A 14246-nucleotide genomic window follows, 5' to 3' on the forward strand; every position below is an offset into this window, starting at 1 on the left:
AAAGGCATCTTCCAATTACAAAATAACCCCCTCACAAAAAATAACAACGCTTGATTAGCTAATACTTCTCTTCTTCCCAAATCACCATAATCTTGAAAATCTTCAATAAAATCGTGATAGTGGTTGTAATTTAATCCTTTTTTTAAAGCAATTTCATCATATAAAACCATGCATTGTTTTTCCGTGTTCGTCATTTGCTTTACTTTGGCGTTTAGTTTCTCAATTAGATTGTTATTTTCTCCAGTCTTTAAATTGTTAAGTTTTAACCAAGTTCTTATCGTGGATACACTTGGCAATACAAAACCCAAATCGAGCATAAATTTATAGTTACTGGGCGATTTGTAGTAAAACGATAAAGCTAAACGTTTTTCTGATGGGGTCCAACTGGTCCTTTTACGGTGATATAATTGCATTTGTACAAACGTCTGTACTTCGGTAGATTTGTTTTTTAATTGAGATTGGGAGTTACTAATAGAAAATGAGAGCCTCTTTCGAAGTCGGGTATTTGTTAGTTTCGTATTTTTCAAAGCACTACTTAATTTTCGAATTTTTTGTTTTAAACCAAGTAAATTTTGCTCTTGATTTTGATTTACGTGTTGGACAATGGGCATACCTATGATGTCATCGAGAATAGTCGAACTAGAAAGGTGAACAGAATCATTATGACGAGTTTCTAGTAAATCTTGTCCCGTAAAATGTAAATTGTTTGAACTAGCGGCAGCGTACGTTTTATCACTGATAGATTTTTTAACTACAAGGTTTGAAACGTCTTCGATTAACCCATCAATGTCGAGCTCGTTACCTATGGTTTGTTATAGATTACTGTTTGAGAGAAAAGAAAAATATTCCTTACCATTTAAAACAATATCTCCTGTCTTAACGTCATATTTAAGGGGCACAGCAAAGATATGTAAATGTTTTTTACCCCCACCACTTCGAATGCAGGATGCCAGAAAATGATTTTCACACAATATTTTGTTTTTAAGAGCGTCATCATCCATGTCAAGCAATAACACATTACCACAATTTATAATCCATTGAGTTGACATCGAGAAGCATCTTTCACAGGAAATTTAAAAAAACTTAACTGTGGAGAATTTTTCCTTGAATTTTTACAGTTCACATATACACAACAGTGACTTGCACTTGTGACACTAAATCTTTCACTTGCCATTATTGTTTACGCTAAAGATTTAAACATAACGCAATTATTTAAACAAAGGTAAACTAAAAGTTCAACTTGGTATACTTCTATAAACACCAAATCCACGCATAGGCCGTCAGCCCAGCGTATAAATATAGACCATGATTGCGTACTGTATGCCGTATTGGTTTTTCATTTAATAATGGTAAATTAAAATGGTTTTTAAAAAAGATATCGCACCGATCAGATGTTATTTAGCTTTTGCTATACAATACAAATTTGTATTAAGTTTGGAACTTATTTAATATCGTATTTATAACTAAAATATTTATTTACGTTATAAGACCAAAAGTAAGATTTTCCGCTCGAAGTGTATAATGATGTGTAAAAAATGAACAAAAAATTATTTAAAAACTGTAAAAATGTTTATTTATATACAATGGAATATTTATTAATTATATTTATTTTTTTAACGGCTTCGGAATATTACAACTTTCATTCTGATTTATAAGATTAGTTTTTTTCTATAACCGTACGCTTTTTTGAAAAACATGCAATTTGACAATTATTCAATGTCAAATCAAATACTCAAGAGGTTATGTCATGTTTCAGTTTTTGAAATTAATACTTACATGATAAGCGTATAGAAAAAAATAGTGTATTATACACGGTGGAAAATTAGATTTTAGCGCTCTCGCGATTGCTTCCCTCCGCTTCGCGTCGGGAATCAAACATCGCGCTCGCGCTAAAATCTACTACTTTTCCCCCTTGTATAATAAATAGCTATTAAAACCCATACATGCATATTGCTACGTACAGTACGCGATTAAAAAAGAGTTCTTATTTTCAATATTACTTTTTGACATTACTACCCACGAGAACCTTATGCATTTTTGTAAATAGTCTTTACAAGATGTAAATTTAGTTTTAAGTCATTTTCAAACCGTGCGCGATTATGTAATATATTACATAATTTATTTACATATATTTTTAAAGTTATAATATACAATGTGATCAAAAAATGCGTGACCGGAAAAAATCGATTATTAGGGTACATATTGCCAATATCTACTACTACTTTTGACATTCTTAAACGCGGTTTTAATATTTTATAAAATATACTGATATATGTATTTATTATAATATATGACATACGTGGTAGTAGATATTAGAAACATGTATCTTAAAAATCGATTTTTTTTGGTCAGGCATTTTTGATCACATTGTACTTAGTCCTAGCCGATTGGTATTCGAGTATTTTATGTAATAAATTATCAAAATATACGGTACAATATCATTGCAAATTTAATATTTTCTTTTATTTTAGTGATCGCACTACAGGTATACCGAAGATTTTCCGCCGGATTTGCTTTTTGCGAACTTCCTTTTTATAAACTCGGCATACGGATATCGTTATAAACAACTTAATAAACTTACACTTTTACTTTACATTTCAATTTATCATAATCGCATGCATAGGTAGTAATCAAATATCCAAAGAGTATACCGTACGCGATCTTGGTCTAAATTTATACGATGGGCTAACAAAAGATGTAATACCTACACACTTTTTTCACTATCCGCACATACAAATTTATCCGCTAATAGTTTTATAGTTGATACTGCAATAATGATTATTATTTTACTAGTTTTTACAAACACGATTTAGGCACATTAAACGCATGTATAGGCTCCGGGTACAGGGTACGGCGGGTACTACAGAACCTTTAGAGTTTAGACATTACATTTCAATTACAATACGATTTCGTGTTTATTCTCGTACCTCGCTTAACACGTAAGATAAATCAGGGGACAGCTGATTTTGCAAAATTCTGCATAATGAAACAATAAATGTGTGCGGTGAAGAGTCGGCATCTTTGATGCACGGCGTCTTGCACGACGTTGTTTATCTTACACATGAAATTAAATGCTGACGTTTGAATTTGCGCAATTATTTCACTGCGGCACAGATATGTGATACCTATGTCTTTTATCTATGACTGCAGACTATCTTATAATTAAATACTTAAACTTGAGCTGATCGGTTATTATGTATGCTTATAAATTTCTACTACGGACCTGGATTTTAAAAGTGCTATTAGGTACGTAGAAATCTGCGAGGAAGTATGAGATAATTGCGTTTTAGTTCATGTACCATGCTGCAGATGGACGATGCAAACTATCCTAACGACAAAGATCATACTACACTGATCTTTGCTAACGAGTAGAACATGCAATCGGCGCAAATTGTGCCGCGTGGTTGTCTATCTTCCTCGTTATATGTTAATCAATGGTATTACTCACTCTGAAATATTATATAAATATTATATCTTAGTATGACAAAGTGGTCCAATATCATACATCAACATTTACAAGGTGTCGAAGTTTAGAGGGCCGATTTTCCAATAAGTTATGTGACTAGTGGAATTTCAAGAATAAATCTGTGAGCATTTGGTGGAATTGAATATTGTCCGTTCTGCGTCTTTTAATTTCTGTAGGGCATTGTTTTCATAGTGGGTTCCGAGCGTCTCGAGACGAGATGTTGCTGTAACTAGAGCTAAAGTCGGTATCTTAATTGGCCTTACCTACTCCAAACCACTGAATAAGCATGAGATCATTTCAATATCGTGGAAAATGCAACATTGTATATGTTGGTCATACGTGAAATTTGATATTTATTTATGTGTTCATGTGGAAGTAGATTATCAGTGTGATGATCTCAGATATGTGTTGGCTAACGGTTTCCTTCGCGAAGGGAGTACCTCATAAGTCCAATTGTTCGCTGTATGTTGCTCCCTTATCTCGGTCCCGCTACCTCCAGCCTGTTACAAACATAATTGTAGAGGTTATAATTTTACCCCTATCTTGGGAGGGTAGATTCCTCTATTCAGCATTTGCAATATCTGTTTTGGCAGAAGATTCTTATTTTTTGAATGATTTTATGAAACTTGTTCCAGCCGAGGTTCCAGCCTGTTACAGACATCATCGCAAAAGTTATAATTTTACCCCTACCTTTGGAAGATAAATTCGTGCATTTAGTCTCTGAATCTGAAATATCTACCTTACAGGAGTGTTTCTTATTTTGCGCATGAGTTTATGAAACTTGTTGCAGCCTGTTACAAACTAAATTTATAAGGTGTGTTTGATCATTTTTGTTGTTTTGTAAAATTTTTGTATCTTCATCGTGGTTTAATATTGATTTCATTACGCTTGTATGATTTTTACACCGTTTTTATTATAAATTCATAATGTCGTGTAACTTGGCTGATCAACTGTAATATTTATTAATCCGAATCCGAATCCCAAGCTAACTTCAAGGAAACTGGTGTACCGAGGTAAATGACGCAAGTTGACTTCTGAAGGTGAAACAAAAACTATATTTCAATTTCAAGTACGATTGGGACCGAAGCCAGAGGAAGGCAAAGAGCTTGAAATCCACTCTTTTAAATTGCTTAATATGACGCAATTACGCATGCTCATAAATGAACAAACATAAAGAAAGGCGCTTGGTATTCGGGATTATGTCAATTATTAAAATTGGACAATTTCACGTTTATGTATAAATTATTTTCTCTGTGGCCGTATTTGGTTGTTAGTACCGGGTAACTTTTATAAACTATGCGCGATAGAAAAAAAATTGACCTCGCAGTCTCGATGCATTTTTTTGAGATAAATTCGATGTTAAAAACTAAACTGGCCTACAGCCCTTTTTTTGCGTTATGGGCAAAAGTCAAATTTTTCGATTTAAGTATAGATAAGAGCCTATAATTTCTTTGTGTATTAGGTTATCGGAAATCTGTTTATTACAAAATTTGTAATAAACAGATTTCCGATAACCTAATACACAATGAAATTATGGATGTTCTATTTAAAAAATGTGGTTAGGTCCGATAACTTTTTTCCATAATCCCGTATATTTATTTTGAAAACGGTAGATTATGCAACAATCATTAAATGAACCTAACCTCATTTTTTAAATAGAACATCCTGTATATTTTAATCTAAACAGACAGCATATTAAATTCTCTTTTCAGAACTATATAGCACACCAGGGATGGTACTAAATAAGATTAAAGTGACTTTAAAAAATTCAAAAAAGGTTTAAAAAATTTAAAAAGGATTTTTAAAAATAAAAAATGTTTAAATCATTCAAAAAATACAATAAATTTCACAAATTTTTTTTTAAATTTCTTAAAAAATGTATTAACCTTTTTGAATTTAATTCGTTTAAAAAAGAGATTAGGTCCGATAACTTTATTACATGGTTCCATATACTTATTTTGAAAACGCCAGATTCTACAGCAGAAACTTTTGTAATAAACGCATTTCCGATAACTTAATACAGAAATTTGCTAAGGTTAAGCTCTTACTTTTTTGTCTAAGAATATGTGTACCAAATTTGATTCCAATCGGTTCATACGTTTAACTGGAAATGAGAGTACAGATCGACAAACCGACATCGTCATGATTTAGTTTATTAAGGATCCTCAGATCCTTTATAGTTTTGTATTGTCGTCCGTCCGTCCGTCCGTCCGTCCGTCCGTGTGCGCTCTAACTCTTTTTAAAAGTGGCCGATTGTGTTGAAATTTGGTATACGGGTACGTTGGACATTAAGAACGGACGCTATTGATTTTCAGGAAGCTGGTTCAACAGGAACAAAAGTTATACGACTTCGAGTGAATCGGGAACAGGAAAAACTGCGAACTCAATATAATAAAAATTAACATATTTCATTCCCTAGGTCATGTATCGAGTTCGGACTTTCGCTAGATTATTCCCTATGACTCTTAGATGTGTAACAATTCAATATAACTCTTCTCTGTGGTCTCGGTCAAAAGTTTTAGAGCAAAATGTACCCAAAATTATTCTTTACACATGAATTTAGAGTTGTAAAAGCTTTCAAACGCATTATCTTGATGCTGAAAGAGTTGATAACGTGCACGTTTGATAACCGCATGTGTGTGATTCAAAAATGTTAAATTATTTTTCTGAGGCCACATGGATTTTGATCAAAATATGTCAAAATCGTTAATTATGCACCAAGATCGTTGGGAAAAAGACTACGCGCATTATCTCAATGCCCAAGACATAAATTTGATGCATTTTTGGCGACCACGTGGATTTTGATCAAAACATGTCAAAATCGTTATTTATGCACCAAGATCGTTGGGAAAAGACTAGGCGCATTATCTCAATGCCCAAGACATGAATTTGATGCATTTTTGGCGACCACGTGGATTTTGATCAAAACATGTCAAAATCGTTATTTATGCACCAAGAGCGTTGGGAAAAAGACTAAGCGCATTATCTCAATGCCCAAGACATGAATTTGATGCATTTTTGGCGACCACGTGGATTTTGATCAAAACATGTCAAAATCGTTATTTATGCACCAAGATCATTGGGGAAAAGACTAGGCGCATTATCTCAATGCCCAAGACATGAATTTGATGAATTTTTGGCGAAAACGTGGATTTTGATCAAAACATGTCAAAATCGTTATTTATGCACCAAGATCGTTGGGAAAAAAACCAAGAGCATTATCTCAAAGCCCAAGACATGAATTTGATGCATTTTTGTTAACTATAAAATGTATTTTGTAAGATTAAAATAAATTGTCGTTAAAAGTGATTGTAATACTGAGGATCCTTCGATATTTCGTTGTATCGGTTTATTATTATATATTTCCGTCTAAAAATTGGGGGGAGGGGGTCATTTTTATCCCAATGCAATACGTACCCCCCTTACTAACATGCGGGTGATAAAAAGAGACTTTTATCTAAAAATCGAAAAATGCAACGTTTGGCCATATAATTCAAAAACAAAAGACTGTAGGCCAGTTTGGTTTTCAACGACATACATCTGGAGATGTTTTCAAAACGGAAAAAAAATACGAGCTGTATGCAACAGTTGCAGTGGTTGGTTGTTCGATTGTTGAAATGAAAGAAAGAAAAACGAATTTCTATAGGTATATATTTGCGCGGGAACGGCAAATTATTATCTCGCCCGCTGTTAGTAATCAATCTGGACCTGAGTACACTAGACTTGATTTGGACCTGGGGGTTACTACCCAGGGGTGACTAATTTGGTAATTTAATCAAGAATCTGCTGGAAAACTAGCGAATCAAATACTGCGCTGCGGTGTCGGATACGGTTCATAGCATCCTAATTTTACTCGGTATTGGTCGGTTCCTTTTCGAATCCTGGTTGAGCGTAATCTCTACTCGTATATGTATATGAAATGGGCGATTAGTCCGGCGGTTGTCACATAAACTTCCCTCGGGAGAAGTCAAAACTGTGATTTTTTGATAAAGCCTTTCTGGTTTGTTAAGTCTTCACACTTTGAAGTTTGTGTGTGTGTACTAAAGCGGTGAATGACGTCATTTTATTGAAGAGGAAGGAAGAAACGAAAGAACGAAGAATTTTGTCTACAGGGGGTCCCAAACTAAACTTTGGTATGCATTTTCTAAAAGATTTTTTAGGTGCGATCTCGCCGACAAAGAAAATCAACAAGCAATATACCTACTATCACCATACTTTTTGTGATATAAACAAATTATTTTTAGAATTATCGCTATCACACAGGGGAAGTGGTTTTCACCTTCGCGAGTAGTCTAATTGCTAAAGGAATTGAAAACCTTCCCGCGGGCAACTTTAGCAATGGTGTATGCAACGATATGTCTAATAGCACTCGCCTTGCTAGTATTAGTACTGATGATAGTAAATGTGAATGAGATTAAGGTATGGGTCTCCCGATTATGTCAAAAATTAACCCATTTTTTAGAGGCAAACGAAATCTAGAGCAACTGCACTTCTCTTCATTGTGTTATTCCCCTTCATTTTGGTCGGAGTAGCATTTTCAGCTGTAATTTACGTACTCCTGCTCCTATACCGGGAGATAGTACTAACAGCCATCCTGAAGGAGGAATGCGGAGATGATTTTTTCTGTTTAGTGAGTGGTTTAGACGTGTTTAACGCAACTCAATCGATGAAGAGGAGCACCATCATTGGATTAATGGTGTGCGAAATTGACTCAAACAGCAGCCCTAAGACGGTGATGGAGTACGTCCAGGATGTTATTAGGGCTCAGTTGAGAAAAAATAGAAGCCATCTTGGCAAGCTGTTTACTAAGCCCAAGATGTTTTCAGGATATCTATACCTGGAAAGGGTGGAACTTGAGCACGAAACTTGCATTCGTCATTTGCCGACGGTCGATGGTGAACTGGACGTGGAAGCCCTCAACGGATTGATCGGTCGATGGTGTTACGAACCGTTCAACGGGCCACTACTATGGGACATTTCCGTTGGAACGCAACCGCTCAAATGGCGAAACGAGGGTACTAGCAATATCAAGCATTACCCAATCGTGATACGGGTGCATCACCTCATTGCTGACGGGATCTCAATTTTGAAACTCGTTGTGGGTGTGCTTGGTGATAAGTCAAACCACCCTAAAATATCCACATTTGAGAAGTACATCGACGCCGAAAAGTTTGTGTGGCTTACAACGTTTCGACGTGTAATCCAAGCGATTAGGATAATTTTGTTTTTCCCCGTCTGCCTATTTTCCATTGTGGTATTGAAGTCGTGCGTAGGCAATGAGGTCCACGGAAAGGAACTCGAATTTCAAGAGCACTGTGCGGTTGCGCTGGATCCTAACGGACAGTACCTCGAGAAAGTAAAGACAATACGAAAACGTAGCGGAGCCACAATTCCAGAAATAATCTTGACCGTAATCAGTGAAAGTCTAAAGGCTCATTTTTTGAAGGTAAAAAACGTTGTGACTTTCTTGGTGGTAAATATTTTTTATTTCATACTATCTAGTAATCGCCGCTTTCCCAGACTGATTTGAGTCTGGTAAATCGTATTTTACCAGACTGAAACTTTTTACCAGACTGGAAATTTTGCCTAGCAACCGCAACTGACATCCATCTAAACGTATGCATCGATATTTTTGTCAAACTACTCTCACATCAAACAAATCAAGTAATCGACTTTTGCTTTTATTTTAATGTGTACCTACAACATTCTAATCAAAATGGTATTTTAATAGAAATAGAGCAGTATGAAATAATAGTTATTTACCTAACAAGTTCGGTAAGTTAATTTTCCCGCATGAGCACTTTGTTTGCAGCACGACCGTAGGGAGTGCTGCATTTAGTGCGAATGCGGGAAAATTCTTTCCGAAAGAGTTAGGTACAATATTTTTTGTAACGAATTGCGTAAAAAAAGGTCAAAATTAATAGTTTTGTAAATTAGTTTTTTTTTAATCGTGAGTTGGTAACACAATCATGTTTGGTTGGTAACATAATTTTGTAACTACCATTGCACTGGTCACATTTAAAACTTCCACATCTTTGTTTAATACATATTTTGCCTTTGCAATGAGTGCTACTACTGGTCACGGCATTGCATCGTTTGCACTGAATATCCTTGGAAGTCTTCAATGTTAACAAATATGCTTTGAAAAGAGTGCTCTTATTGGTCGCGTAAGTGCACTGATCGTATTTAATATTCCCAGAAGACATGTGTGAAGAAATGTGTTCTCAAATTTGATTTATCTTGAGTTGCGTAAATACACTCGTTACATTTAAAATCCTTGGAAGCTTTGTGTGTGTTAATATGTGCTTTCTTAAACTGCATATGCGAATAGTTGCAGAATATCACTGGTCACATTTTAAGACGTTTTAACAATAAATTTTACTTTTTCTTGAGTTCCAATTCTGAAAAATAATTTGATTGCGTTATAAGTTCTTGTTTATATATTTACGTAAAACTTAGTGTACGTCTGTTTCCGATTAATCGCACTAAATACCCTCAACCAACGGTTTAATTGATTTTACAGCAGATGACAGTTAACCATGACATGACGTTCGTTGACTTCAATAAGTACTACCAACCGAAGAACGCGCATAACCCCTTGTCTCCAGCGGAAACTAAAAAACACCGCGATGCGGGAAAGTCGTTTTCCCGTGCATCGAGGATGCTTGGAAACATTATCTTTCCATTCAATGAGTACAAAAAATGTTTTACATTATTCGTATGTCAAATCAGTTTACGTTACTCGTTTCGAAATTCCTGCCTCAGCTACGCTTCGGCAGTAAACATCTCACTCGTTAACGTAAACCTTGATTTACCATACTCATATGTAAATAACTATATTCGCCATATCCCTTTCACTGTAAAAATTCTTTATAGTAGAAATCGCTAAAGCATTATCTTACCTAAATTCTAAGAAATAATCATAAAGTATGGGTAAAAATGTGATCGAAATTTTACGTCATATTCATCCATCATTTTAGTTTGCAAGCTGATGCAACCCATAATACTTTTTTTAACATTTTTCCTTAGAAAACATTAGCTAGTCATCGTTTTTTGCCCTTAAGTGATGGTTTTCTCCATGCATTTGTTCCTCGTCTAACGAACGAACGAAAACTTTCGCCAATCGATTTCAACGAAGTCAGTGCTAATGAATATGATTCGGATGTTTCAGAATGCGAGCTGAGTGTCAACAAATCTACTACTGGAAATCGTATGCGATTCTTCGTACATTGTTAAAAGTGCAGCTGATGTAAGGCTGCAAAGAACCGGCAGTATTTTACAGTGTGTTGACAAGAAACGTTCCTTTTTAACTTTTTTGAAAGCGAAGGATACTTTCCCATTTAAAGTTTTAACTCAATGTCTGTTGTGCAGAATATTTTTCCTTTATAAGTACCATTTCTGCGAGATATAACGATTTGAAGATTTGAATTAACCCGTGCATCTCGTCTAGACCAACCATTTCCCATTTGTGGGTTTAGAGTGGTGGCTTACTCCGTTGAGCACCGGGGCACAGGAGCTTCGGCGTGGACCTCTGATGTTCAGCCGCGGTAGAGGCGATGACGACGTCTCGAAGGTCAGATGTAGATGTAACACGGATGAAGGTGATCCTATGCTATGGGTGAACAATGGGATATGGGGCACCTACGCTATGGGCGAACAGTAGATGTTGGAGTCCTACGCTAGGGATGAACAGTAGGGCCAGGGAGAGTTTTCTTCGCTATGAGGAACAGAAGTCGACTGAATTTTTATGTCAATGCTTTTATACCCCGTATCTTTGATTCGTTCTTTGCGCGTCTGCCGGTTAGTCATAAGAATTTTGCGTTACCGAATAAACCCTACGTGAGTACTTTTTCCGACATTCCGTTTTGACCCCACTAAGGCGAATGCTCGGATTAACCAATTTCTCCTTGCTACAAATTCCTTCCGACATTCAGTTCTGGAGAGATTCACTAATTGATGCGTGATTCTCACTTAAGCAGCAACCGATACATAACGCAAAGTTCCTTTCGGTACAGAAGTAACCACCCGATACTGAAGTGAACCAAAAAGTATCATAATATAAGCGATCTTGCGTAAAATGTACAAGGTGGTTTAATGGGACACCTGTGGATTTCACGAATTTGATGCTACTTTTTTGTAAAAGTTACGAGGCCAGTGCAACGCGTACTTAGTAGCAATATTTAATCCGGTTACTTCAATATTTATCAAAATATGGATTGCACCGACTGGCTCAATGGAACCGAAACTATTCGAACTATTCTCGCTGGTATCAAAATAAATTTTGTGTACTCCTTGACATAGAAAAGCTGATTCCATTAGACCACTTTCAACATAAAAAACTCTAATCGATCTGGTCGATAATAAAAACTCAAAAAAAATTCTGCAGCTTCAACTTTTCTGATGTCAAGGTGCGTTTTTGTTGAATAATGAATTAATTACTTGGAGAAAAGGGTTCATGAACTACGGTGCGCTCGAAACACAGCGTCCACGTAAATGAATTTTTATTTCTTGCGAATGAGACTTCTGTTTTTAGCAAGATTGTAAAACGAAGTTAATTTGCCGTCGCTCAAGTTTACTAGAGAGAACCATGCATATGCCACTAACACGAAATTAACGCAAATTAAACAATGCGCTACGGCAATAAACTGAGGTTATTTTGCTTGTTCGTAGTTCGATCGAATACCTCACACAAAATTTCTACCGGCACGCTTGAAATTCTAGGCTTTTACTAATATAAAAACACCTCCAAATTCCGTGAGGGTAGAACTGCACGCTAGAAACTAATTTTATTAATACGTTCTTTGACGGCCACCGTAATTCTGCTATATTTTTAAGATTTTGTAAAAGATGCGATAACTTTTTCCACAATCAAAAATTTTAGCGAACGCCTTGTACTCTAAAGGGAGTAATGCCCGACTCCATTTTACTCGAGATTTAATTTTTGTAACCGCAAACTTCGCCTTGTATGTTGCCGAGTAGAAAACCGAAACGGAGCTAACACAAATCTCGTGATAGCGCCCCTTCTTTGCCAATCCGCGAGCCCTGATTCTTACCTATTTTACGTTGCAAACTCTGAAAACGGGAAAAATGAAACCAGACTGTTCACGGCTCTTTCGGTAAAAAATCACGAATTCTAAACAAGGCTGCTCGTATGAAGCGCTACATATGATATTTTACCCATATACATCAGAAGTAGACATAGGGATTTATGTGTATTGTTTTTCCCTGTGTCTACGTTTAAAAGCCAAAATCTCTTCTGAAGGGGGGATAATTCTATGCATCCAAAATAACTTTCTCAAACAAATAAACATCTGGCTGTCATATCAGTTATTTTGAATATTTTTGATTTGAGTTAACAGAAAATATATCTCTTACGCCCCTTAAACTGCTACCGGCACTATTCCAATTGACAATATCAACTTTTTCTTCAGTTGAATACATTGCACACGAACGAAAATATAAATACCGAAACCACAGCAACAATATTCAAATTAATTAATGTGACAGCCAGATCTTCATATATTTTAAGAAGTTATTTTGGTTGCATAAAATTAGGCGCCCTTCAGAAGGGATTTTGCCATTTAAAAGTAGACGGGGAAAAACAATACAAATAAATCTTATGTCTACTTCTTAATAAATAGCATTGTATAATCCTTGTAGCAAATCGACTACCCATACCCTGGCGGTTCAAACACGACTTCTTTGTGTTTGCTTTTAGTACAACAACTATCCAAGCCACACTACTTTGGTGCTGCCGATAGTTTCAAATTACTCCGAACTGCTGAATATGCGACCAGGCGAAGTGAATATTGAAGACATCCAGTTTAATAACAGATATGTGGTGGTAAGCGTCAAGGTGCCGACATTCATTGGAGCTGAAGATTACAATCCTGCCACGCCAATATTAAGTAAGCTGAATGTCGTGAAGAGATTAATCAACACTCTAAAGGTGTCCACTGAAGCTGAGGTAATGTGTTTTTACCTCCTTTTTACTAGTATCAGCCTTCAGGTGTCCGCGATCATCTTCAGTCATTTTTTTGGTGTGCTTCCGATTTCTTGGGTACGCCACATATGTCAATACATTCATGCAACGGCCGGCATTAGTCTGATTCCTGGACCGCCAAAGATGACTTACGGCGATGGTCACATTAAAGTGTGCGAATTTGTATTTTGGCTGCCACATATGTTGGACATCGGTAGGTAAGCGCTTCTGTTACTTCCGCTTGACCTCCGATTTTAGGCTTGACGATTGGATCGTTGTCTTACGACAACCGGCTGATATTGTCGTTGAATTGTGATGCCGTTTATATTTCCGAACGTACAGAGGTTCAGGAACTGCTGGACAGTATTTACAGACACATAAATTTGCTGGAAGAAGAATTACAGGTCGTAGACGGTGGAGGAGAATTGAAGTAGAGAAGCTTTATTTATGTAAAATACATTGTGTTCGTTTTCACTGGTTATTTTTACTGATATGGGCGTGTCTCAAGCTCTATCAGTGGTCTAAGCAAATTTATTTTTGATGTAGTATTCTGCTTGGCAAAAGCTTTATGTGGTGAAAATAATTACCACACCCTCTATTGCTCACTAAAGTGCCAGAGAGAAGTAAGTGATTTGCTCAATGTGAGGGGAGTATAAAAATGCCCTTCCCTCAATTGACCGGTCAATGTGCACATTTAACGAATGTGTACTTTAATACAATGCAATATAAAATTTCGACCGTCCGTAGATCTGTCAATAAAATTCCTACTGCGGTTCAGCAAGTCTAAAGCTAGCTTTG

At 36.1% G+C, this 14246-nt stretch overlaps 1 protein-coding gene across 2 annotated transcripts; it reads left to right on the forward strand.

Moving 5' to 3' along the window:
• The first annotated feature begins 7417 nt into the window (after positions 1-7417).
• LOC116174828 lies at positions 7418-13882 on the forward strand. Of its 2 annotated transcripts, XM_031492830.1 has the most exons (6): positions 7418-7599; positions 7711-7885; positions 7929-8912; positions 13185-13433; positions 13476-13662; positions 13707-13882. In XM_031492830.1, the coding sequence occupies exons 2-6, from the start codon at positions 7805-7807 to the stop codon at positions 13880-13882; spliced, it is 1677 nt and encodes a 558-aa protein (XP_031348690.1). In that variant the 5' UTR covers positions 7418-7599; positions 7711-7804. The 2 variants fall into 2 exon arrangements, with proteins under 2 accessions (XP_031348690.1, XP_031348689.1); XM_031492829.1 differs by having other exon boundaries at positions 13185-13662.
• The last annotated feature ends 364 nt before the right edge of the window (positions 13883-14246 follow it).

Source organism: Photinus pyralis, unplaced genomic scaffold (genome assembly GCF_008802855.1).
Source record: "Photinus pyralis isolate 1611_PpyrPB1 unplaced genomic scaffold, Ppyr1.3 Ppyr1.4_LG6, whole genome shotgun sequence".
In the NCBI taxonomy this organism is placed as follows: domain Eukaryota; kingdom Metazoa; phylum Arthropoda; class Insecta; order Coleoptera; family Lampyridae; genus Photinus; species Photinus pyralis.

What these genes read in the sequence shown, in the direction of transcription:
- LOC116174828 (XM_031492829.1), top strand. Translation starts at nt 7,805, where the DNA reads ATGGTGTATGCAACGATATGTCTAATAGCACTCGCCTTGCTAGTATTA. An exon ending in TAAATGTGAATGAGATTAAG is followed by an intron (nt 7,886 to 7,928) that starts GTATGGGTCTCC and finishes CCCATTTTTTAG; the next exon opens with AGGCAAACGAAATCTAGAGC. An exon ending in GCCACATATGTTGGACATCG is followed by an intron (nt 13,663 to 13,706) that starts GTAGGTAAGCGC and finishes CTCCGATTTTAG; the next exon opens with GCTTGACGATTGGATCGTTG.